The following is a 23,010-nucleotide window of genomic DNA, read 5'->3' on the forward strand; positions in this document are numbered from 1 at the left end:
CTGAGGCCAGTAAGTCCCGCCCAGACTACTGATTGGTATATCAGATGGTTCGTGCCCGTCAGCTAATTTGCCAACCTCTTACATTTGTTTGAAGAGGTGTTGGTTTTGAATGACAGCTTATCTATCCAATATTTCGACAAGTTTTGTTGTCATCGAACGCGCCCTCTCCAATCAGTGAATGAAGACGGTCGCCGTTCCATCTACGTTGCTTTAATCGGGAAGGTTGGTTGCAAATAATTTCTGGACAAAAATCTGTGGAGGAGAACGCGGTTTGACTGCAGGTTTGTTTCATATGTTGTTGTTTCTTTCTTAGGTCCATGCTTCAGTTATTTAATGCTATTTATGCCAGAGAGTTGGAACAATGGAATCGGTTAAATGCGAATGAAAATCAAGTTTAGGCGCAACGAGGACACGCCTCGTGAACTGTATTGCTAGCCTAGCTAGCTAACGTTAACTAGCTAATTTAGCTATTTGCTATGGCATTGCTATAATGATATAAGCTTGGCTAAGTTATATGAACTCTTAGCATGACACTGGTAACGGTAGCTACAACACTGACTGACTGCATTAAGCAAAGACTAGTTAGCTAGCTTGTTGGCTATCAACTAGCGAATATGAAGAGAAAAGTGTTAGCTAGCAAGCTAATACCGAACGACTCGTTTAGCCGGAGAGGTTGGTTGGTGTCAGCTAGCTCGCTAACTAGACCAGTTGGCTATATATTTAGTAAACAAGCGTCTGAAAGTAGCTAATGTTAGCCGTGCACCCTAAAACTTGCCACAAAGCTGTTCAGCTAGTACCCAGTTAGCTAAGAAGCTAAGCGGCGATGCTGTGTAACAGGCCTAGCAGAGCACCCCACTGTGCTTTACCTACACAACAATCACATGCACAAGTGATATTTAAACTGGGTGTGCAAAGGTGTGCTTGAAGTCACTTGATTTGTAAATAGCATTGTAACTGTACACAGTACAATGGTTCATTAATGGGTTGGGTAGTGTACCTATAAACCGTATCAATTGTTGGGTGATGTATCCTCGGAGAGTGAATCCTAATGCCATTTGCCTTGCAATACCTCATGAAAACTGCACTGAAGTATGAGTGGGAATTGAATCATGAATAGGTTTTTAACTAAGTAGGTTACACGTTTGGATTGGTGTAGTTTATCCAAAAGATTTTTGCTTTTTCTCCAGTCTTGCGTGATTCAGCCACAGAATTGTATTAGTAGTTTCATTGCCATCGTTTTGTCCTCTTAGCAGATCCACGGAGAGGAGCCTGTTCGCATTTCACCGCTGGTGCAAGACAATGGAGACAGAAATTGAGCAGCAGGAAGAAGAGACCACGTTCAGCAACACTGACACTAACGGTGAGGGAGAGAGTTCTGTGCAATATCAAAGCTAGGCTTGTGGTGCCACCCCTTTATAGATGTTTGTAAAAGCCACCTTGGACCAACTTAACTTCAACATGAAACAATATAGGCCTAGAGCTGTCTTCAAGAACCTAGTCTTTACAAAAGAAGCTAACAGTATCATACAGCTTAATGGCTGGTGCCATGTGTGCATGTCAGATGGCTGGGGGTTTGTCCAAGTTGCTGCTGTTCTGTGAGTTGTTTTGCCCAGTTTTAATCCAGGAAGTCGCGTGGTTGGAGCTGAAGACATGCTGGGATGCAGTCGGCTTCTGACTAGAAACTGTGTAGGGGACAGCATATTGTATCGGGCTAACTCTGCAGGTTTTTCCCTCAGGTAAGCGCCCTGCTGAGGACATGGATGAGGAGCAGGCCTTCAAGCGCTCTCGCAACACAGATGAGATGGTTGAGCTGCGGGTACTGCTGCAGAGCAAAGTAAGTCCTCCATGTCTCCTGGCTATCATTCATGGCATATACAACAACGTGCCAATAGTTGTCTTTAATAATATTTTGTTAGTTCTTCCGTCAGTATCACTCTTCTCTACTCTCTGACCCATGACTGAGACAAAATCCTGTCATTCCTGTATTACTGCCAGAACCATGTTCTACCAGTTATTCTGTTTCTAAGGAAACCCTATTGTTTCTCCTTAGAATGCAGGCGCGGTGATTGGAAAGGGTGGCAAGAATATAAAAGCCCTACGCACAGACGTAAGTACACAGGGATGGTGTCTTCAAATCTTTCCTCATCTGGGGGATTTGCTGTAAAGCTAGAATAATGTCCTCTATAAACCAGCATTTCCATAGGCCTTGTGGTATCCAACAAGTGCTTCACACTCTCTAATCTTGTTAAATATGCACAATAAATAGATTTGACCGCATTGCTAACGGAAGCACAAATGAGTGATTTTAAATAACTTAAAGCCTCCTATTAAATTGTTCCTGCTAATATTCTGTCTATATTCAGATTGTTGTTAATCGTCTGAATGTATTGTTTGACTTGATTGGTCAAATGGTACATGTTTAGGAAAACATTGGGGGGACGGGGGCAAACAACTGCAGCTTTTTTCACAAATAGTCATTGATTCTCTTGCCCAAATGACACATCTATAGGTTGGCTCATGTGGACAGACATGGTTTGGCTTGATTGGATGAGATTTTGGGTCAAGGGTGGGATGGTTGCTGGCGGTTCAGATTCAAGGAAAGTATTCTCAAGGCTCTGAATGTGATTTCACTGCCCCTCACAGCACTCAAGCTATACTGGACTGTGCAGATGTGACAAACCCCCTCAACAGGTGTCTCAAAGCTTGAGCGGACCTATAGTCTGTTTAAACCTCAGTAGCCCTGCAGTCCCATGCAACACTGTCTTTTGCTAGAGCTGGATCAGATCAGCTGCCCTGTTCTTGTGCACTCACCAGTCATCTTTTTTGGACAATATAGTGATGAGTATAGCCTGTATTCAATTAAAATGTATTCCTTCTCCCCCTCTTCCCTCTCCTTTACTTTTTTATTTTTGGCCACCTTCCTCCGTTGCCCATGTACTGGATCGACATGCCCCTCCTGCGTTGCCCACCCTGACGTTGGCCCAACCTCCGCCCCTGAACGCCCACCTGACACCCCGGTTGGCCCCGCCCATAAACGTGCCCCTCCCTAAACGGGCGCCTTACTTGACATCTTGTGATTGAATGCCCTTGCCCAATGCCAACCTCCACGGCCAATGCAGTACAATGCAAGTGTATCTGTCCCTGACAGCAGTGGCCCAGAGCGGTATGTCCCACCAGTTATTGCCTCACTGCCTGATTAGAACAGAGAACACATGTCTTTGATAACCTGCCTTCTGTTTCATTTTAACATTTTTATACATATAGAACCCCCCCCCCCCCACCCCACCCCTTCCCTTTAAGAGACGTGTATTGTTCCATTTAATTTTTCTGTCTTCTCCCCCCTCTACCCCCCACCCACCCCCCATTTTAAGTATTTCATTTAATTTGGACCCTTTTTGTCACTCAGGTATAAATGAAGTCAGTTGTCACGTACAGAGATACAAAAATCCAATTCTAGTAATATAAATTTTGAGTGAAAGGAGCACAGCTGTTGGATGTTGTTTCCTTGCTGTGGTATTTATCGTGAATTGTGGAAAGCAGATATCTTTCTCGCCCTGTCCTTGTAGCCCACCTTGCTCCCCCCCCCTCCCCCTACCCCCTCCCCGCGCCCCCACCCCACTGTTCTCAACATCACTGTTCATGATCTGAGAGAGCGCTCTGCTGAGGCTCTGCCCACTCTGTCACTCATCACTGTTGTCTCTTTATTTCCTTGTGCTGCATCCCTGTTTGGTTTCTCTCAGGCCCCATCAGTTCAGACTGCCTGCCAAACCTCTCATCCCCCCCCCCCCTCGCTCCTGTCTGCCACCTAGTGGTTACCACTCGCATCCCCTGCCCCCCGCCCCCTCCCCACCCCCCCTGCTTCCTTTATTTATTTCTCTTCTGCCCCTCCTCCCCTGCCCCCCCCCCCTCCCCACTCCAGTCACCATGAGAAGGTGTGCCAGTGTGGCACGATTTGTGATGGCATTTTTTTTCTCCCCAAATTGCTGGTGGTGGGATGGATTAAAGAAGGCTTCTCTCTCCCTCCCCCCCCCCCCCCCGACTGTGTGGCCAGTGTGCCCCACGTAATCTAAAGCCCTTCCAAAGCTGCCCATTCCTCAGGCCTGACTTTCTTTGTTGAATGTGAGGTCAGCGAGTGCATGTCAGTTGCTCGTTATTCAGTCCAGTATTGGGAAAGTCAAAGATGTGCAGTATACAGCAGTCCTCTTTTTTCCTTTTCCTTTGTTCTTTTTAACTCTCTTTGTGTGTGCTTGTCTGTTTCTCACTAGTGTTGTTAGTCTTAAAGTATGTTTTTTTCCTCTTTTTTTGCCATTTGTCCTCCCTCTGTTTTGCCTCAATTCCTTTGGCCACACATGGTTCCCTCAGGATCCTGAGCGTCAGTGCAGACATAGAGACTATTGGAGAGATCCTGCTGAAGATCATCCCTACCTTGGAAGAGGTGAGTGTGAGTTCCCCCTGTAGATGTGTAGGTTTTGTTGTTTGGAATCCTCAAGGTGGAACAGTAAAGGCTGTATAGACCGGAATGAACTGGACTTTCTTTCCTTGCCAGTACCAGCATTACAACGGGATTGATTTTGACTGTGAGCTGCGTTTGCTGATCCACCAGAGCTTGGCTGGGGGCATAATAGGGGTGAAAGGTGCCAAGATAAAGGAGTTGAGAGAGGTAAGCTTGGTGCTGGATGCCTGTGGGCTTTGTGGGGTTCAAGTGCCTCATTGGGTTGTAATGTATCATAAGTCAATCAGCAGTAAACGACTGGGAGGTTTTACTACTCCCAGGGGCTCATTTAGTGGTCTGTGCTTTAAAAATGAATGCATTGAAATGTCCCAAATGGTTGGCTTGAATAGTCATGCATGAGGACGAAGTTGTTGACAATGATTCATTGAAACGTGTAAAGATGTACCTGTTCGGTCCCGCGCTAATCTATGTCCAAATGGGAGTGCATCGATTATTGTATTTAATATGCAACGCTTATGAAAACATAAGGGTAGCCATATTTTGGATCCTATATGGCATTGTGCTGCTGAATTCCTTTTTTGGGAGTGTATTTATTAAGGCTGTCCTCTCTCCCTCATGTAGAACACTCAGACCACCATTAAGCTGTTCCAGGAGTGCTGTCCTCACTCCACTGACCGAGTGGTGCTGGTGGGAGGGAAGCCAGACCGCGTAGTTGAGTGCATTAAAGTTATCCTGGAGTTGATAGCAGAGGTGAGATCATACCACGTTCTCTCTTATCTATTGTACAGTGTATTGTGACCGTGTGAAATGCACTTTTAACTTAATGAACGACGTCTGAGCTGTTAACTACTGTTCACCTCATCACCAGGTACTTCAGTTATTTACTTTGGGAGACATACTCCATTCACACAACCTGATCCGGAGAAAATGTCATTTCAATAGTCGTCTAAAAGATGTAGTGTCATTCTGCAGGCTCCCATTAAAGGCCGTGCCCAGCCGTACGACCCCAACTTCTACGACGAGACGTACGACTACGGCGGCTTCACCATGATGTTTGAGGAGCGGGGGCGGCGGCCGATGGGGGGCTTCCCCATGCGCGGGCGGGGCGGCTTTGAGCGGATGCCCCCTAGCCGTGGAGGACGACCCATGCCCCCCTCCAGAAGGGACTACGATGACCTGAGCCCGCGCCGGGGACCCCCCCCACCCCCGCCAGGCAGAGGAGGGCGTGGAGGGAGCAGGGCCCGGAACCTGCCTCTCCCCCCTCCACCACCACCGAGAGGAGGGTAAGGAGCAGTCTTACTTAATTTACTTCCTTATAATGTTAGTTTATAGAAACCACTTTCACCTCAGGCAGTATAAATATTTACATATGCTGTTGTGTTTCTCTTATGTTAACATTGCTACATGGACCAAACCCTTCTTGATCTACCTAATTCTTCATACACGTCTTATGACATTGTTTTCACGTTGTCCTTGCTCTCTTGTTGTTTGCAGAGGTGACCGGTTCTCCCACCAGAGCTATCATGGCAGCATGGACGACAGACCAAAGTAAGTCATCCATCTCTCTAAAGCAACACCAGCAGGGTGGTTTGGGTGCGACTTTGCTTCTCTCTTCAAATCGGCACCGTGATATGTGGTTACTCTGGGGTGTAAAGATTACTGTGAGAGGTTGACTTCACTCGCGTTGTATTTATTCCTTCACTATTGATTTAATGAATGATTTCCACCTGGCATTTGTATAGAATTATATTAAGTCTAAACTCACACCCCCATTAGTAGAGGGCCATATTTCTGCCTAGCCGGGTTGTGTCAGAACGTCTAGTCACCCGGCCTCATTCAGAAGTGGTTTACCGTTCATCTGTCAAGTCAGCATAGCTCTTCACACTCTCAGGTCTCTTAACCACAGCCAAGGAGACTTTCAGCCACTGACTCTGGTCAGTCCCTTGTCAGCCCTGTCAGCCCCTTGGTTTGGCCCACTGTCTGTCTCTCCAAGATCATGTTAATGTAACCCTGAATCTCCCCTCTTATCTGTTTCCAGCGACAGGAGAGGTAGACCAGGAGATCGCTACGACAGTATGGTAAGTGACCCCCAGCGCTAACCTGGCTGTCGGTAGCATGCTAGGGGAGGGTCACAAAGCCTCCGTTGGTTGTCTTGTGTTTACTAGTAGTGCTGCTAACCCACACACACTCAGATGGTGGTGATGTGATGTTGGTTGGTGTGTAAATGGATTGGGATTGTTTTTCTGTCCTAGTGAAAGCACAGCCGTTTGGACACTGTGGCGCTCTTCACTAAAGCACACTGGTTAGGCCTGTTGTTGCTTGGCAACAGTTGTCTCCTTGGTTACCAAGGAGCAGCTGAGTACGTAGTCCAAAGCCGCCATGCTAACAAATGAACTTTAGGTAAAAACCCTCACCAATTCCCAAACAGGGTGCTCTGAAGTCCTCCCACCAACAATATACAGTAGCTGGATTAAGAAATTCAACAGTTAATGTGCACAGAATAATGAAGCTCTGTTAATGCAGCAGTGATTTATTATTTCTCCCAATGCAAGTGTCTGTCTTCAGTGTCTCATTTAGTCTTTCTTCTCTTTCATACGTCCTGCTGAATACAGAGTGGAGGTGGATATGGTGAGTCTCTGCTTTGTTCTGTTGTTGCTCATGGTAGGGTTAACGTATAACCAGTTTGAAGGTTTCTTAGATCAAGGTGTATATAGTATTTTCTGTCCAGTTGTTCTGCTCTCCCTGCCTTAGTGAAGCACAACCAAGCCCTTCCCTGTGTCACTCTGGTCTACTGCTTCAGTGTCTGTCAGTCACAATGTGATATATTTTTACTCACTCCCCCCCCCCCCCCCTTTTCATCTTTTCAAAGACAACAATTCCTCGTGGGAGCCCTTTCAGTCTGGTGAGTGTGACTGGATCCTTTTTAATTTTGTCTCATTTAGTTGATTTTTCTAAAATGCCATTTTCCACAATGGAAGTTAAAGGTGGTCTCTCCCACTCCCCGTTAGGTGGCCGAGGGTCATACAGTGACATTGGAGGTCCTGTCATCACGACACAAGTGACCATCCCCAAAGATGTGAGTAAAAAGACAAGTCTCTCTGTCTCAACCATAGTCATATAACGCCTTAGAGGCCCCATTCACACAGCCAACTGTGGAAAATAACTGTGGTTCTCCCATTGTAGCTGGCTGGATCCATCATCGGGAAGGGTGGTCAGAGGATCAAGCAGATCCGTCACGAGTCTGGGGCGTCCATCAAGATCGACGAGCCACTAGAGGGCTCTGAGGACCGCATCATCACCATCACTGGAACACAGGACCAGATTCAGAATGCTCAGTACCTCCTGCAGAACAGGCATGTGCTGCTGCGCCCAACCTGACTGACCAGGTCCACCCACCCCACCGCCACACCCAACCCAGGCTTTACAGGCAGCATGGCTTTGTAACAGTTTGTTTACATAAAGGCTTCCTATCCTAAACATGCCTCCCTTTTTCACTTATGCATGTTTTGTGTTTCAGTGTGAAGCAGTACTCTGGTCGGTTCTTCTAAGAGGAAGAGGAGTGAAGCCAAACTGCCATGCCCATTTGCTCCTTCTATTCAGAGCCAACATTCCTCTGCTTTGGGTAGATGTGCGCCCCCCCCCCCCATCATCTAATACACCATATTTTAATTAGAAAAGTTTGGAAATTCTCAAAGGTTGTCGAATGAGTGGATCCCATTTTTTCTCGCGCTACTTGTTTTTTTCTGTTTTTTTTCTGGATTCTTGTACTGTTCTGTATTTAGAGTAAACTCATCTGTGTGTTTCACTCTCGGCCTCATGGGGGCCACTACCCCCAGTCAGTACAGCATGCAGAATGTAATCTTGTTTTGTAAGGAACATTTTATGATTTTTGAAAAAAAAAATTAGAGAATTTCTTTTTGCAATTTTGTTTTTCACTGAAAGGCGAGGGGCTGTATAAAAATGTAAATATACAGTAATCATTTCATTAGATGAATAAGAGTGCAAAGATCTGTAAGATCGTTTTATTTTGTTGGAGACTGATAGGGCCAAAAGGAGAGCTCTGTGGATTAAGTTGATTTATCTTTTTATTTTCTACCTGATTTCAGCTCTTGTTTAACAAGCCACTTGTGGGGATGAACTTGCTGTAATGAATTCATACATAATCATTGACATTTGGATCCATTTAGTCTTGCAAAAGCTTGTTTTTTACGTCGGTTTGTAAGCATTTTTAACATTTTAGATGGGATCTTTCTAGATGCCAGTCAGTTGGGAGGGGATTGCAGCGTTTCTGTCCATAAGTGGCACGTCCCCCTCTTCATCTTTCTTACCCCCCTGTGGTGTTTGTGTAGTATCTGCTGCAAGTCTGAGTAATAAAGTCTGTGCCACCTTTTACTAAACATGTGATGGGTTTTGTATTTGTATGATACGGTAGAAGTAGGTGAAAGGGGTCTGGTTACTGAAACTGCTGCTCTAGTTAATCATGCCTTCCTTTGTAAAGCAAACTCACGAGACATGATGCAACTGATGGTCCTAATTTGAATAGTTTAGGAAATAGGTATCTAATTAAAACATCTTAGATTTAACTTAAAGCAATCATTTTGGTTGTACATGCTTATCATTAATAGTTTTTTCTCTGAAATGCATTTCTAATCTCCTCCCAGTGACATGTAAATAATTAGTTTCTAGTGAGAACACGTTTTAGTCATTACAAAGTAACCGGAGTCATGTTTGTATCATGTACAGTGCAACAATGTAAAATGTTACAAACAATTCTGGCACGTGTAACTATCATGAAGTCATCTGCTCTCAAATCAGTGTATTACCGCGATAGAGTTGTCATAATTATTACATGTAATAATTGCAAATTATGTTGAACAGGAAACATTCCCGTATTTTCCACTGTTAAAGATTTTATTTATTTATGTTATGGACAGCCCACCGTTTCTATTTACCACCGGAAATTTGTTTCAATATAATCTATTGAATGGACATGCCCTTACGAGCCTTTCCCATCTAAACACACCCCTCTTCAGCTCCGAACGTCACATGGTTCGGGAGGACTCAACCCGAGAGTGGATGGTAGGATCTGCACCTTGAAATGAAAATCACAGATGGGACAAACGAAAGTGGAAATAGAAAAGATAGGCCGAAGTTGATCAATGAATCATGATCAGGCATTATGTAAACCGGACCAGCATGTCCGGAATCTTCTTTTCCCGTGGAGAATAACAGAATTTTGTTTTTAAAAAAAATAGTTGGTAACGATATATGGAGTAGCCTAAAAGTCCGCCATATTCAGCCACACCACGCCCGGAGTTCAACTATTAGGGGTAGGCTAAACATTTCCTTATTGACATATGTGAAGTAGTTTGTTTATAGTCAATTAAGAATTAAATAGTAAGATGACCGCAGCATACAAGGATGGTGTAAAGAAAGAGATACATGCTTTTTATATCTGCTGTAAGAATCTGTTGCTAGGAATCGCATTCGCGTAATTACGCTTACGGAGATATCCAGATCTATCGTTTACATGAGACAGTTTGAGGAATCCACGGAGCTTATAGACTAATCAAAACATATTTTCCGTTAAAGCTGTCCCTTTAAGTTTGCTAAATAGCGATGTAACATTTTCAAAATGTGTGTTTGTTTTTCACTATTAGATACAGGCCACCTCGCCCAAAGTAAGTGTTTTCAAGACCCGAGGGAGAGTCATGACTTTGGTCTCCGTAGGGGCCTGTTGCCTCAGCGAGGAGGCAAAAGAAGCTCGACGGATCAACGATGAGATCGAGAGGCAGCTCCGCCGGGACAAGAAAGACTCGCGTCGGGAATTCAAACTGCTGCTCCTCGGTAAAATATGTTCTCTAATTAATTTACGTTGAAATGCCTTTGGGCATATTTTATGCACTTAAGTTCAAGATATTGCGCAAACTTTACTACAAATCTAGGCATATTGAAACGAAACACAATTGTTTCATTTAGGCAGCAGTTATGCAAAGTTTAATACTTTGGACTAGCCTACTTTCAACGTGAACATAATTGACAGGAGGTAATGAGCTCCCACGCAATTCTGTAAAAAAATGTGGCACACCCAATTAATGTAACGCTGAACGACTGTCACCTTGCCAGGAGCTAAAGTGATCATAACTCAATAAAATAATGTTTACAGCAGACAGGCCCATGTCGTTTGTTACTTGCCTAGGGAATTGTTACGATTAACGACTGGTCGTTTAAATTGCGTACAGGCCAACATTTCTCAGAGATGTTCGACTCTTGCTATGGATGATCGCCCATTTAGGTTCAGAAATCTATGTCATTGGTTCATATGAAATTCACAGCACAATTGCATACCGTTATTGATCAAATTGATCAACACATCTGATGACATAATACATTACATTAGAAAGATGATATTCTATCTCAAGGTTAAAAAAAAAAAATCCATGACTAAGGGAGTACTATTAGCTGTGAAGTGAAACTGTGGTGATTGTTAACCTATCTTCTCATTGCTCAGGGACTGGTGAGAGTGGGAAGAGCACCTTTATCAAACAGATGAGGATCATCCATGGCTCGGGTTACTCAGAGGAGGACAAGAGGGGCTTCACCAGACTGGTGTTCCAGAACATCTTCACAGCCATTCAGGCCATGATCCATGCCATGGAGACCCTACAGATCCCCTACAAATATGAACATAACGAGGTAATGTGACACCTTTACCTCTCTATACAAACTTCTCTGTATTGGACAACAGTCTTTTTTGGTATACAAACAGATACCAGTTGTTGCGTCATGCTATATGTATACAGAGCTTACTGCCTCTGAGGGTGACTGGGGCCCATAATAAGGTGTTAGGTGATGTAATCATATCTCCAACTTTGTTTACTTTTGCTAGCCTGACGGTGATGTCATTACATAGCTACTGAGCAGGATGGACAGTCTTGTGAAACGTACACATGTGGTTTGACTGTATGTAGGCTCGCAAAGTAGGGCAACCCCTGGGACAAATGCCATGGGAGAGACAGAATTACTTTGATTAATCGTCCGGCACTTTATCCCTAAAAGCCATCATATTAATCACACAAATACACAGGCTCACACGAATGTGCTGACACCTATTTCAATTCCAGGTAGGTCTGAGACCAAGCGAAAACAACCCCCCCCCCTGCCCTCTTGCTCCATTCAGTCTGGAATGTGTGATTACTCAGACACATTAACCACTGGACTACCCTTGAGGCGGCGAGGTTTCTCATTTAATAATCACTCTGTTTCTCCTCTTACAGGGCCATGCAAATATTGTCATTGGAGTGGATGTGGAGAAGGTCACAGTGTTTACAGACCCTTATGTAGACGCCATTAAGAGTCTATGGAACGACCCAGGGATCCAGGAATGCTATGATCGAAAGAGGGAATACCAGCTCTCAGACTCTGCCAAATAGTGAGTAAACACAGGCGCCACTGTTCTCAGATTCTGCCAGACGCCACTGTGTCCAACACCAGTTACATTAACAATCATTGCTCATACATGTACGATTGATCTAATAATGGTAACGGCCAGATGAACAATCTGTATCTCATTAATTCAGTTAATGACGTACGAGAAGTGACATAATTAGGAAATGAGCAGTTTAAGAATTACATTAACCCCATCTCTGTGTCATGCTATGTCCTCAGCTACCTGAATGCACTGGATCGCATCTCTGAGTCGTCTTATGTGCCCACCCAGCAGGACGTGCTGAGGGTCCGGGTCCCCACCACAGGCATTATAGAGTACCCCTTTGACCTTCAGAGTGTGGTCTTCAGGTAAGCCCAGACACCCAACTTTTATCTCTGCCAGCCTGGTGGTTAACACTAGTAGACATCTAAACAGACCTGAATGCAAATATTGACATTGCTCCATGCCTTTCAGTTGAGTGTAGTAATTATTAATTACCACGTAGTAACATTATGACTTTGATCCTCCTAAGCTCGAGCCATTATCAATCACACTGTTGGTTTCAGGATGGTGGATGTGGGTGGTCAGCGTTCGGAGAGGAGGAAGTGGATTCATTGCTTTGAGAAAGTCACGTCTATCATGTTCCTGGTGGCTCTCAGTGAATATGACCAAGTCCTGGTGGAGTCGGACAATGAGGTGAGATCAGAGTGGGCAGTGAGGTGAGATCAGAGTGGGCAGTGAGTGCACAGTGGAGAGAGGAGGATCCAGTGAGTGATAATCAACTCGTCAGCCAGAGCACAGTGGCACATTGTTTCACCACTCATGTTGAATAAGCCCAAAACTGTTATGTAGAGATGACCCAGATTTCCATGGACAGCGCCCAGCCACCCCCCCCCATCGCCCATCCCCCATCCCCCCATCCTGTTAGCTGATTTCAACCTGGACTTCATACATTCATGGGCTGGACCTTGACCTGCTTAGTGTTAATGCACAGTTTTCACCTGCAGGGGGAGCCCTTCAGTCACTGTGAAAGATTCTATGCACTGCACACGGTGGAGAGGGCTGTTTGCTGTACAGTATTTGCATGCACAATCACTGCTATGTAATTTAACCACACTGCGGTTGACGGAATCAGATGGAAGAGTGCCGCTAGACTCTTCAACATTGCATTTTGTGTTTTTTTTTTTCCCTCACAGAATCGAATGGAAGAAAGCAAAGCATTGTTCCGCACAATTATAACCTACCAATGGTTCAAAAATTCCTCAGTCATTCTTTTCTTGAATAAGATAGACCTGCTAGAAGAGAAAATCATGTTCTCACATCTGGTGGACTACTTCCCTGAATATGATGGTAAAAGCACACCTCTACTTGCTAATGAAAAACTCTTAAGAACTTTGTGTCTGCGTGGACCAGCCTTACATTGTCAACACCAGTCAATGCACAATTGAATAGTGCGCAGTGAACTAATGAAACTACTCAGTTATATACATTCATATATTCCTTTGATAAGTTGGTGTATATAAACAACACCAAGCCATCTAACACCATTCGCACCCTAGATCAGCCACGTCCCTTGTGACCAATCCCAGACAGCCACAATACTATTTCTCTGAAAGCGATGATTATTTGAATATGTCATGATTTCATGACTGATATTATTCCATCTCTCTTTTTCAGGCCCTCAGCGGGATGCTCAGAAAGGAAGAGACTTCATCTTGAATATGTTTACGGACCTGAATCCAGATACAGAAAAAGTAATCTACTCCCACTTCACCTGCGCAACAGACACAGAGAACATTCGATTTGTCTTCGCTGCTGTCAAGGACTTCATCCTACACCTGAATCTAAAGGAATACAACCTGGTTTAAAGACTCCTGTGGACTGTGGTAACACCTTAATGCAATCTGCTTTTACAGCAGTCAGAGACCAGGGCCAAGAGAGCACAATTCTCCAGACTGCTTCGCTATGCCTTTCTCTACGGTGAAAACACTATTACCCACAATGGGAAATCGAAACTGCAGAGACCTTCCTCAAATGACTGTTTTATTTCCAATGGATTTCTGCTCACCAACTGCAGTGGTAAAGTGGTATGTTTTTTTTATTTTATGTTGATACTCCATAATATTGTGCCTTTTTGAGGAGAGAGGATTCTGGTGTGCATTAAGAGTTATGAACTCTTGTAAAACACACTAAAACAGTGTAAACACTTTTCATGAGAGTGGAAAAAGTGTTTTCATGTTCCAGGTCTCTGGGGATCTGTGACCCATCTGCGCTCCGTTTAGCTGCATACACACTACATGATATTCGCCACGAATTCCTTGGTCGGGATGCCATAAGAAGTTCCTAGGAAGTTCGGGACAAAACGGGAACAAAATCCGGGTAGTATGAAAGGTTCTCCGACCGCGTTTGATGTGTGATGTTCGGGGACCTCCTGGACAATATCAAAACATGTTTGATATTTCATTCCACTCATGCCCCACGTTGTACTTGTTATGTGTGAAAGCCTCAACTATTTTGAGATGGAACTTTCTCCTCTTCATGTAATGTGAAAGGCTATCTGACCGTAGGAATTCCTACATGGTGTAGTGTGTAGGCAGCACCTCAGGAGGATATTTAGATAACTGCTATGCAGCACCTCACATCACTTATGTCAGTCGGTCACATTGTATTTTTTATTTTATTCATACATCGTTTAAGTATTTAAATGATTAGTCTTTCTCTGAGTTCAGAGGGAAAAAAAAAAACAGTAATCATCCTTAGAACACTTACTGGTACACTTGCATTTAGGTATTATTTGCACTATTTACGCAAATTGTTGTTTTACTGTTGGTATTTGGTACAGTATATAAGTGTGGGTTATGTGTTGCCAAATTAATATTACCTCCATTAGCAGGACACCCTATAAAGAAGGGTGAAATCTGAAATCCACCGTATTTCACCCAAAATATGATTGACTGGAGACATTTTTTGTGATACATGTGAACTACTAGTGTTATACTTATTATCAATGGTTATACTGTACCACACCTTCATCCCCCCATAAAAGTGCATATCTGTTCCTCATCCTCTATGAGGGACTGGTTTCTCCTTTAAGGTCTCAGTGGAGATGTATCCTATTGCTTTGGCACAGTTTCAGTTCAGGGACAATTTTAATGAGCATTACTGACAAACTCTCTGGTTTGAAAATCATTCATGAAAAAGGGCTGAGCATTTTCCCCGGATATACAGTTACTCCTTGCACTTTGTAAATATCAAATGGCACCGTTAATTATTGTGTGCTCTCCAGTATCAAGGTCCTGTAAAATGAGTGTTTCAATTTACCTGCTGAAAGATTACTTTGTGTCCAATGGCCTGTTTTCAACACAGGCATTAATTTATTGCACTCTTTTCTTGAATCATATTTATATGTGTTTGAGACTACGAATAAATACTTACATTTTTATATTAATTAATAAAAAACGTTCTCTGCACTATTGGATGCAATACGTGACCCATCTTCACACACCTCTGTTGTTTTGTGTAAATTTAAGGTCTTAAAATAAATCTCACATTACACATTTTTGTCAAATTGTCTCTGGACCATGTTTTGTTATTGTGATGAAATAAAATAATTCCCAATTGACTCCTTGTCTTTTTTTAACTGTATATTAATGTGTAGATTATCATTATGATGAAAATTACAGTATGTCTGCCTCTCTCGGCTTATCTGGGAGACTTAGAGCAGAATGTTTCTTTTTTAAGAACAAAATATGTGTTTGTGTGTGTACTATCACAGCAACACTTCAGTTGAATATTCAGGTCAAGATCCATATGCCATGAATAATGTCTTAACTGACATTGTTTATATAGGCATAAAGTGTTTATTCATTGCTGAATATTGTAAATGAAAGCTAAATATGATGTCTTCTTCAGGCAATGTACGTGGTGCCTCTACATGTAAATACACATTTTATCCAGGTGAGAGGTGTGATCCTATGTCAGAGGTTATGTCATAACTTATTGCACAGTTCAACAGGCACATACAATACAAACCCTGTTGGTTCATATGATCAGAAGCCTACATAAATCCAGACCTGGCTGTGTAAAGGAATTCCTCTACTAGAGTAAGTGCCATAATCTTTACTAATGGCCAAGAATTTGACATATACAGCAGCATACCTGCAAGCATTGATAGAGCACAAAACAACACAGAAGTAACAACACGAACTAATGTTCCAACGAATAGAGAAGAGAAACTGTTGTAACTTCATGTCTCTGTTACACCTGTACGGAAGGAATGCGAGACGCTCAAGCTCCTATCGCCTAACAAGGAAGGAAAAAGGACTTGTGAATTTTAGTCGATTCACCTGTTCCGGGAGAGGAGGACATTCTCCTTGCAGTGCTGCCCGAACGCAATCGTTATTCATCTATTTCATGTCAGTTTCGCACACGTCGCAATTTATAGGCTACTAAATTTAAGATTTCTCAAAGATGGATGAGTGCTGTATGTCTGATGAAGACATCGATAGTCGTAGGATACACATGGAAATTGAGAGACAGCTCCGCCGTGATAAGAGAGAGTCACATCGGGAGTTGAAGTTGCTGCTTTTAGGTGAGTCATAAAGTAGCAGCTATATAATGTAAACTTGTACAGTCAAGGGATATGTCAGAGAACTTGGAAGGAGGTGGTAAGTTTTCCTCTGTGTGTAAAGAATCAAAAGACTCATCAATCATAAATCAAATTGTGTATTGCAGGGACCGTATAGTATGGTTTCTACACAATGACATAAGTGTATATTATGCTATTGTATTATAGATCCAATTGGCTGTCAGATTTGTGAAATGTGTGTGTGTGTGTGTTGGGGGGAGGATAGAATGATTTAAATTAAATGTGCATTGAACATTCATGTCTCTGCTCAATATATAGCAATACATTACACAATTGGCTACCTGTTTCTTAATTGAAATGAACTATGTAGGCCAATTCTACTCTATTGAAACAATGTACTGTATAAACTTGCCCCTGATACATTCATTTTGTTCATCAGACAGAAAAGCCTGGGGATGAGGTCACATACACATAGTCTTTACATCAAGGAGGTACTGCAGTAGCCTTATGATTTTGTAAATGTTTCCATGATGCTATCATGGTAGTTTTGAGTAGAGAGGTGAATAGGCATGAGTCACCTAAACCCCATTCTCCACATATTTGATAGAAACCTGTTTAACCAGTAGATAATTCACCTACATAGAAGTTAGTGCTGTCCTGATTTTCCTGCTCTGAAAAAGGTCATGAATAAGAAGTTGTCAATATTTTGGTTAAGTAAACAGTACAATTTTCTAAATTCACATGAATTTGCTTCAGTGAATATCTTATACTGAGTTCAATGCCTTAACTGTTGAGTCATTGCCACAAGATAGCAGTCCCTATGTGAATTGACCAATGTGTGTTATCACTGAAGAGCAATCCTACTCGTACTATACTGAGAGAGTGACCAAACAGTCTCCCTTCTATTGTTACCCATATCTGCTGAACCACCTGAACCACACGTCTATCTACAGCCTGTAATGAAGCACATTCTGACTTTTTTTTTTTCTCTCTCTCTCTCTCTCTCTCTGGCTATGTAGTATGTAGTAGTAATCAGCTATGCCTTGCAGTTTGTATTGAATCAATAGTCATACAAGGACAGGCCAGTACTATGCAGTGCATTTTCGATACCCTAATTTCTGATGGTGACATGATTATTATCAGCCCCATATGATTGTAATGTAGCCAAGGACTACTTTTTCCACACAGAACATTTAAACTACTTACTATAAAAAGCATTAATTGTTTGTGGGTTATTTCAGGAACAAGTTAGATATTACAGGACATTGAGGAAAGGTCAAACCTACCATATCCTTCAACTGTGGTTAACAACCTTCTTTGAGAGGTTTTCCGTCTTGAAAGGTCACTATAATGGCCAACAAGCCAAAGTATGCAATAGTGTGGATAAAGTGGTGTTTTGTTATGGAACAGACACACACACACACACACACACACACACACACACACACACACACACACACACACACGGTAGTATTTTTGTTGTATAGTAAGCCTGTAACTGCAAGGTATTGAGGTTCATCTGATTGTGTCACAGTAGTTATATTTCTGGCATCTCTTTGATCTTATTTAATTTCCATCCTTCATTCCCCTCATCCTCTCATTGCTCAGGGACTGGAGAAAGTGGGAAGAGCACCTTTATCAAACAGATGAGGATCATCCATGGCTCGGGTTACTCAGAGGAGGACAGGAGAGGCTTCACCAGACTGGTGTTCCAGAACATCTTCAAATCCTTTCAGGCCATGATCAAGGCCATGAAGACCCTGCACATCGATTTTGTTGATGACCAGAACATTGTAAGAAGCTCATCATTGAGAAAACCCTAACCCATGGTATAAAACAAGCTAGGTGTTTTGGTCATATCCAAAACTGTGTGCGTGCGTGCGTGTGTGTGTGTGTTTTAGAGCCATGCGGAGAAGCTGAGCAGCGTGGATGCAGACGTTGTGTCCACACTAATGCCATGGCAGGTAGATGCCTTTAGGAGGCTATGGAGTGACCATGGCATGCAGAAGTGCTACGAGCGCAGGAGGGAGTACCAGCTGTCTGACTCCACCAAATAGTGAGCTTTCCTCTATACCCACTCACACAGACAGTGTTTAACTCTATCAAATAGTGAACCTTCCTTTAAGTGGATGCTTGACTTGACTTAACTATACTCACTCACACAGACTATGTTTAAAAAGACATGAGTGAGCAGTGTGTATACAAGAAGTCAGCAATTCCCAGACATCAGTATACCAGTACACTCCATAATAGGTTAAACACGGTGTAATCTTAATCAAAGTCTTTGCCAATGAGTTATCCTGTTATTTGCGTTTCAGTTACCTGAGTGACTTGGACAGAATCGCGGCCTCCTCGTATATTCCCACCCTCCAGGACATCCTGAGGGTACGAGTCCCCACCACAGGCATCATAGAGTATGTCTTCGACCTCAAGACCATCGTCTTCAGGTCAGTGACTTCTGGAGCAGGAGTTAAAGGTCCAGTGTGTGGTTTTGCGCTTTGCTGCCTGTTGTTGCCACATTTAAAATATTCCTATGTTGTTGTTTTTTTATCATGGCAAATAGGTGTATATCCTTGTAAACAACCAAAACATTAAAAGGGTGCTTAAAGGCCAGTGCTCGAGCTCGAACACCAGGTTTTACAAAGAGCTTTTGGGAACCAAAACTGAGCCCATTAGTGAACGTTCTTTATCATATGATCTCACTGCCTGATCTGCAATGATTTATCATGGCCATTTAGCACTATTTCAAAGCTCAAATCCTACACAGTGGAAAAGGTGCAAAAGGAGAAATGAGGAGTTGGTGACTGACAGCGACAGCACTAATGGCACACTAGCTAATGATAGAATTGCAATAGTTATGACAATAATGCCACTGATAATAACCAGTATTAGGATAATGTGAGGGTAATGTGAGGTGGCATAACAGATATGCTTATCCTGATGGTGAATATTCTGGTGTCAGTTGTCCCCTGACACCATGTTGTTTTGATCAGGATGGTGGACGTGGGGGGTCAGAGGTCAGAGAGGAGGAAGTGGATCCACTGTTTTGAGAGGGTCACCTCTATCATCTTCCTGGTGGCTCTGAGCGAGTACGACCAGGTCCTTTACGAAGCTGAGAATTATGTGAGGCCAAAGACTCAAATGACTTTGTATTATTATTATTTCACAATGTGTATTATTCTCATATGAGTATTTTTCCTGTTTGTTTGTTTGTTTTCTACCCCTGACAAAGAGAAAGCGATTTGTGTCCTCTTACAGTGGGTCATTGTCAAAAGTGTACTTTTTGTGATGGAGTTTGAATACTGTTCTTACAGAACCGATTGGAGGAGAGCAGAGCCCTCTTCAAGACCATCATCTCCTACGCCTGGTTCCAGGAATCCTCCTTCATCCTCTTCCTCAACAAAACTGATCTCCTAGAGGAGAAAATCACACATTCCAACCTTGTTGACTACTTCCCAATGTATACTGGTTAGTCTTGTTTTATGTGTGTATACATATCTGTGGTATCATTTGTATGAATTGTATGATATCTGGTGATGTTTTGTATTTATTTATTTGCAAAGGTCCTCGAAACGATTTAGAGTCTGCGAAGAAGTTCATCCTGAATATGTATGTGGATCAGCACGTGGACAGAAGCAAACCCCTGTACAACCACTTCACCTGCGCCACAGACACAGAGAACATCCGCGTCGTCTTCAAAGATGTTAAGAACACACTCTTTAGAGACAACCTGGAACATTTCAATCTGCAGTAGGTCAGCGTAAGTCAGTACAGTAGATCTTCATAAGCTTGCTTGCTATTATAGCAATGAAAGGGATCAGTCATAGTCATAACTTCAGAAACATTTTGATACTTTTTTATTAACAATAAGTGTTTTATAGGTGTTTGACAAACCAATGTTTTGCATTAAGAAAATAAAGGAATTGTTGAGCTGGTTTGTTTTTACAAATAACCATTGATAACTGTTACTGTCCCCTGTGTGTCATGTGATGGGGTACCAGTGTGTACAGCGGTGAAAATTGAATTAATTCACTAGGGGAACCATGGGTCCAGAGGCAAATTGAGTGCTGACATTATAGTATTTTAACACCAACAACAAGTTCACTCCCAGAATCCCCCCCCCCCCCCCCCTCCCATTTTTCAAAACTAGTGAGATAAACACTGTTAGGAATGTGGCCCACCCTGTCTCACAACCCAGAGCTCCTGCATGTGGAACCAGGAAGTAAATGCCTTTGGAACCTCTGTTCCTTACTTTATAGTTTTGTTACAATGTATGCATGTTTCAGGTTATTCTATGTGTTGTATATGAAACCTGTATTTACTATATGTCATGTTTCATGATGTGTGTACAGTGTCTGTATATATTTACCAACCTTTTTTTGTAAACAATTCAAATTAAATTATGTGTGTGAGACAGAGAAAGAGAGATTAAGAGAGACACAGAGATATGTTAAGAATAAATCATTAAAATCTACCTTTCTGAGAGTGCTCTCCTACTCATGTCTAATTTGACAAATTGTGAGAAATAGAGAAAGTCTTTCCTAAATGATATTTAATGTATTATGATACAGCTGTGCTGCTTGTTTGGTAAAGAACACAGACTGGTGTTGATTAACCATACAGTATGAGCTCCCAGATCTGCCTGAGACTTAGGCGTGGCAGGATAACGTTGTGGCAATGACCTTTGTACCAAACATGCTGCTCTGTGTGAGGTCAGTCTACTCTCTCTCTCTTCCGGTTTGACTGGTGAGACTGAGACCAAGGCAGAGGTGAGTGACTAAGCAAACAAAAAAAAAAGTGTGAGCTCGACAAAAGAATATGTCATCAAAGAAAGGTTACAACAATTACTGTGGTAAATTCCCTTCAGTGTTAATACACAAATCAGAGTAGTAGGAACTAACTACAAACAATGGGACTTTTTATGTGCATTGTCTTCTTGTTTCTGTTTGTCTCATCACCATAAATGACAGGTGCTTTTTTATTTGTATGTGCATGTTGTTGTCCTCTGGACCTTAATGCACTTGTGGGAGGATAAGATGTATTGCTTATGTTAAAGCCACAATCCATAATTCATGAAGCCATTTTTATAAATGTAGTATATATACCTATTGATTCTTCAGAATATTACGTATAGATTCCTCATGGGCTAAATACAACTGTCTTATGTTTTGTTGTTTTTAAAATGATGGATTGTGGCTTTAAAGCTTCAACTTCAGAATATTTCCTATCATCAAGGCATCCAAGACCATCAATGCATTCTAATTGTCTTTAGAGTCTTTCTGTACTGCAGTTTCAGAATTTCACAGTATTGTGGTATTCATCAGCTCTTTTTCCAATCATAGCTTTTCTTTTTAGCCCTCAGTGCTTATGAAACCTCTTTTAGTTGCGCTGTCAGGCTCCTCTCAGCTGGGCACTATTAACACACACACACACACACACACGCACACACACATACACACACTTATTAATTCCCTGTGTATTAATAATAATGCACACATCCTTATTCAGCTGCACTAGCAGTGGCAGCAGCTGCGCAGAGCTATTGAAGCAGGTGATCACCCTTATTTGGTAGTAATCCTGGTCATGTGACCACAAAATGGCGGAAGCTGTGAGCTGTTTGTAAGCTGAGCATCTCTACCGAGAGGCTGGGAGGAAGAGACAGAGAGGGAGGCTGGAACACATCCATGCTCTGAGAAAGAGAAGGAAAAAGAACCCTGTGCCCCAGCAGTGGTGAGTGGACAGGATTAATGTTAAAGGATAATAAAAGGATGGAGAAGAGAGAGATGTACAGTATTTATTTTCTATAGCAGGGAGACAGGAAGAGAGAGAGAGGGAGAAAGGAAGGGAGGGAGGGAGGGACTGCTGTCATCAGCACTGTGGTCCTGCACTGTGTATGTAAGATGGCTCAGCATCCTCCCATGGAGGACAGCTGCCTCTGCTGAGCTTGTTAAATTCAGTATGTGTGTGTGTGCCTGTGTGTGCATGTGTGCATGTTGTGAGTAAAACAGCAGTATGCTATTGATAATCAGCAATTTTTGTCACATTTGCTAATGCAATCAGATTTCCTCCGGGCGCATCTGAAAAGAAAACCTGGGATCTGTATTTTCATATGCGTAAGCGCACGTGACGGTTGTACATTTGCATCTGTGTCCAGTCTGCGCTCGAATGAGCACGTGAACATTTGAATCAGCAGCGGAGGCAGGGAGGAGAATGGACTGCTGATGATGTACCAGCCTCCCCCTCCCTTTCCCCTTCCTCCTCCCCCACCCTCCCTCCTCCTGTAAGGATGGATTATTCACAGCTGAGGATGAGAGATGATGACCTTTAACCTCAATCCCCCCCCCCCCCCCCCATGCGCTCTGATGAGGTTGTGTGTGTGTGTGTGTGTGTGTGTGTCACACTGTCACTCCTACAGTAGGATGATGGAGGAGAACAAATGTGTGCGTCACTGTTTCACTGGTCTCCTCTGCGTGTGTTTGGTGTGTGTGTGTGTGTGTGTGTGTGTGTGTGTGTGTGTGTGTGTGTGTGTGTGTCTGTGTG

General features: G+C 42.9%; 3 protein-coding genes across 5 annotated transcripts; all 3 read left to right on the forward strand.

The window, feature by feature from the left end:
* Positions 1 to 214: 214 nt before the first annotated feature.
* Positions 215 to 8,897, forward strand: hnrpkl (heterogeneous nuclear ribonucleoprotein K, like). Of its 3 annotated transcripts, none has more exons than XM_083670077.1 (16): positions 215 to 281; positions 1,251 to 1,360; positions 1,737 to 1,834; positions 2,051 to 2,107; positions 3,120 to 3,163; positions 4,363 to 4,435; positions 4,553 to 4,660; positions 5,075 to 5,203; positions 5,426 to 5,736; positions 5,948 to 6,001; positions 6,492 to 6,531; positions 7,066 to 7,081; positions 7,323 to 7,355; positions 7,462 to 7,529; positions 7,637 to 7,806; positions 7,971 to 8,897. In XM_083670077.1, exons 2-16 carry the CDS (start codon positions 1,300 to 1,302, stop codon positions 7,999 to 8,001), a joined length of 1,293 nt encoding a protein of 430 aa, XP_083526203.1. In that variant the 5' UTR covers positions 215 to 281; positions 1,251 to 1,299; the 3' UTR covers positions 8,002 to 8,897. The 3 variants fall into 3 exon arrangements, with proteins under 3 accessions (XP_083526203.1, XP_083526201.1, XP_083526202.1); XM_083670075.1 differs by having other exon boundaries at positions 4,547 to 4,660; positions 7,971 to 8,896; XM_083670076.1 differs by having other exon boundaries at positions 222 to 281; positions 1,254 to 1,360; positions 4,547 to 4,660; positions 7,971 to 8,896.
* A 615-nt stretch (positions 8,898 to 9,512) lies between these two features.
* Positions 9,513 to 15,494, forward strand: LOC310804595 (guanine nucleotide-binding protein G(q) subunit alpha-like). Its single transcript, XM_083669883.1, has 8 exons — positions 9,513 to 9,783; positions 10,114 to 10,300; positions 10,965 to 11,149; positions 11,731 to 11,885; positions 12,122 to 12,250; positions 12,449 to 12,578; positions 13,079 to 13,232; positions 13,560 to 15,494. The coding sequence occupies exons 2-8, from the start codon at positions 10,165 to 10,167 to the stop codon at positions 13,748 to 13,750; spliced, it is 1,080 nt and encodes a 359-aa protein (XP_083526009.1). The 5' UTR covers positions 9,513 to 9,783; positions 10,114 to 10,164; the 3' UTR covers positions 13,751 to 15,494.
* Positions 15,495 to 16,225: 731 nt separating this feature from the next.
* On the forward strand, positions 16,226 to 20,944 carry LOC310804596 (guanine nucleotide-binding protein subunit alpha-14-like). Its single transcript, XM_083669884.1, has 7 exons — positions 16,226 to 16,473; positions 18,079 to 18,263; positions 18,372 to 18,526; positions 18,789 to 18,917; positions 19,464 to 19,593; positions 19,785 to 19,938; positions 20,034 to 20,944. The coding sequence occupies exons 1-7, from the start codon at positions 16,353 to 16,355 to the stop codon at positions 20,222 to 20,224; spliced, it is 1,065 nt and encodes a 354-aa protein (XP_083526010.1). The 5' UTR covers positions 16,226 to 16,352; the 3' UTR covers positions 20,225 to 20,944.
* The last annotated feature ends 2,066 nt before the right edge of the window (positions 20,945 to 23,010 follow it).

The sequence above is a fragment of the Argentina silus genome (genome assembly GCF_951799395.1).
Source record: "Argentina silus genome assembly, chromosome: 5".
NCBI classification, from domain to species: Eukaryota; Metazoa; Chordata; class Actinopteri; order Argentiniformes; family Argentinidae; genus Argentina; species Argentina silus.

What these genes read in the sequence shown, in the direction of transcription:
- LOC310804596 (XM_083669884.1), top strand. Translation starts at nt 16,353, where the DNA reads ATGGATGAGTGCTGTATGTCTGATGAAGACATCGATAGTCGTAGGATA. An exon ending in CTGTCTGACTCCACCAAATA is followed by an intron (nt 18,527 to 18,788) that starts GTGAGCTTTCCT and finishes TTTGCGTTTCAG; the next exon opens with TTACCTGAGTGACTTGGACA. An exon ending in CTCAAGACCATCGTCTTCAG is followed by an intron (nt 18,918 to 19,463) that starts GTCAGTGACTTC and finishes TGTTTTGATCAG; the next exon opens with GATGGTGGACGTGGGGGGTC.
- hnrpkl (XM_083670075.1), top strand. Translation starts at nt 1,300, where the DNA reads ATGGAGACAGAAATTGAGCAGCAGGAAGAAGAGACCACGTTCAGCAAC. An exon ending in CAGCAACACTGACACTAACG is followed by an intron (nt 1,361 to 1,736) that starts GTGAGGGAGAGA and finishes TTTTTCCCTCAG; the next exon opens with GTAAGCGCCCTGCTGAGGAC. An exon ending in AGATAAAGGAGTTGAGAGAG is followed by an intron (nt 4,661 to 5,074) that starts GTAAGCTTGGTG and finishes TCCCTCATGTAG; the next exon opens with AACACTCAGACCACCATTAA.
- LOC310804595 (XM_083669883.1), top strand. Translation starts at nt 10,165, where the DNA reads ATGACTTTGGTCTCCGTAGGGGCCTGTTGCCTCAGCGAGGAGGCAAAA. An exon ending in ATTCAAACTGCTGCTCCTCG is followed by an intron (nt 10,301 to 10,964) that starts GTAAAATATGTT and finishes CTCATTGCTCAG; the next exon opens with GGACTGGTGAGAGTGGGAAG. An exon ending in CTTCAGAGTGTGGTCTTCAG is followed by an intron (nt 12,251 to 12,448) that starts GTAAGCCCAGAC and finishes TGTTGGTTTCAG; the next exon opens with GATGGTGGATGTGGGTGGTC.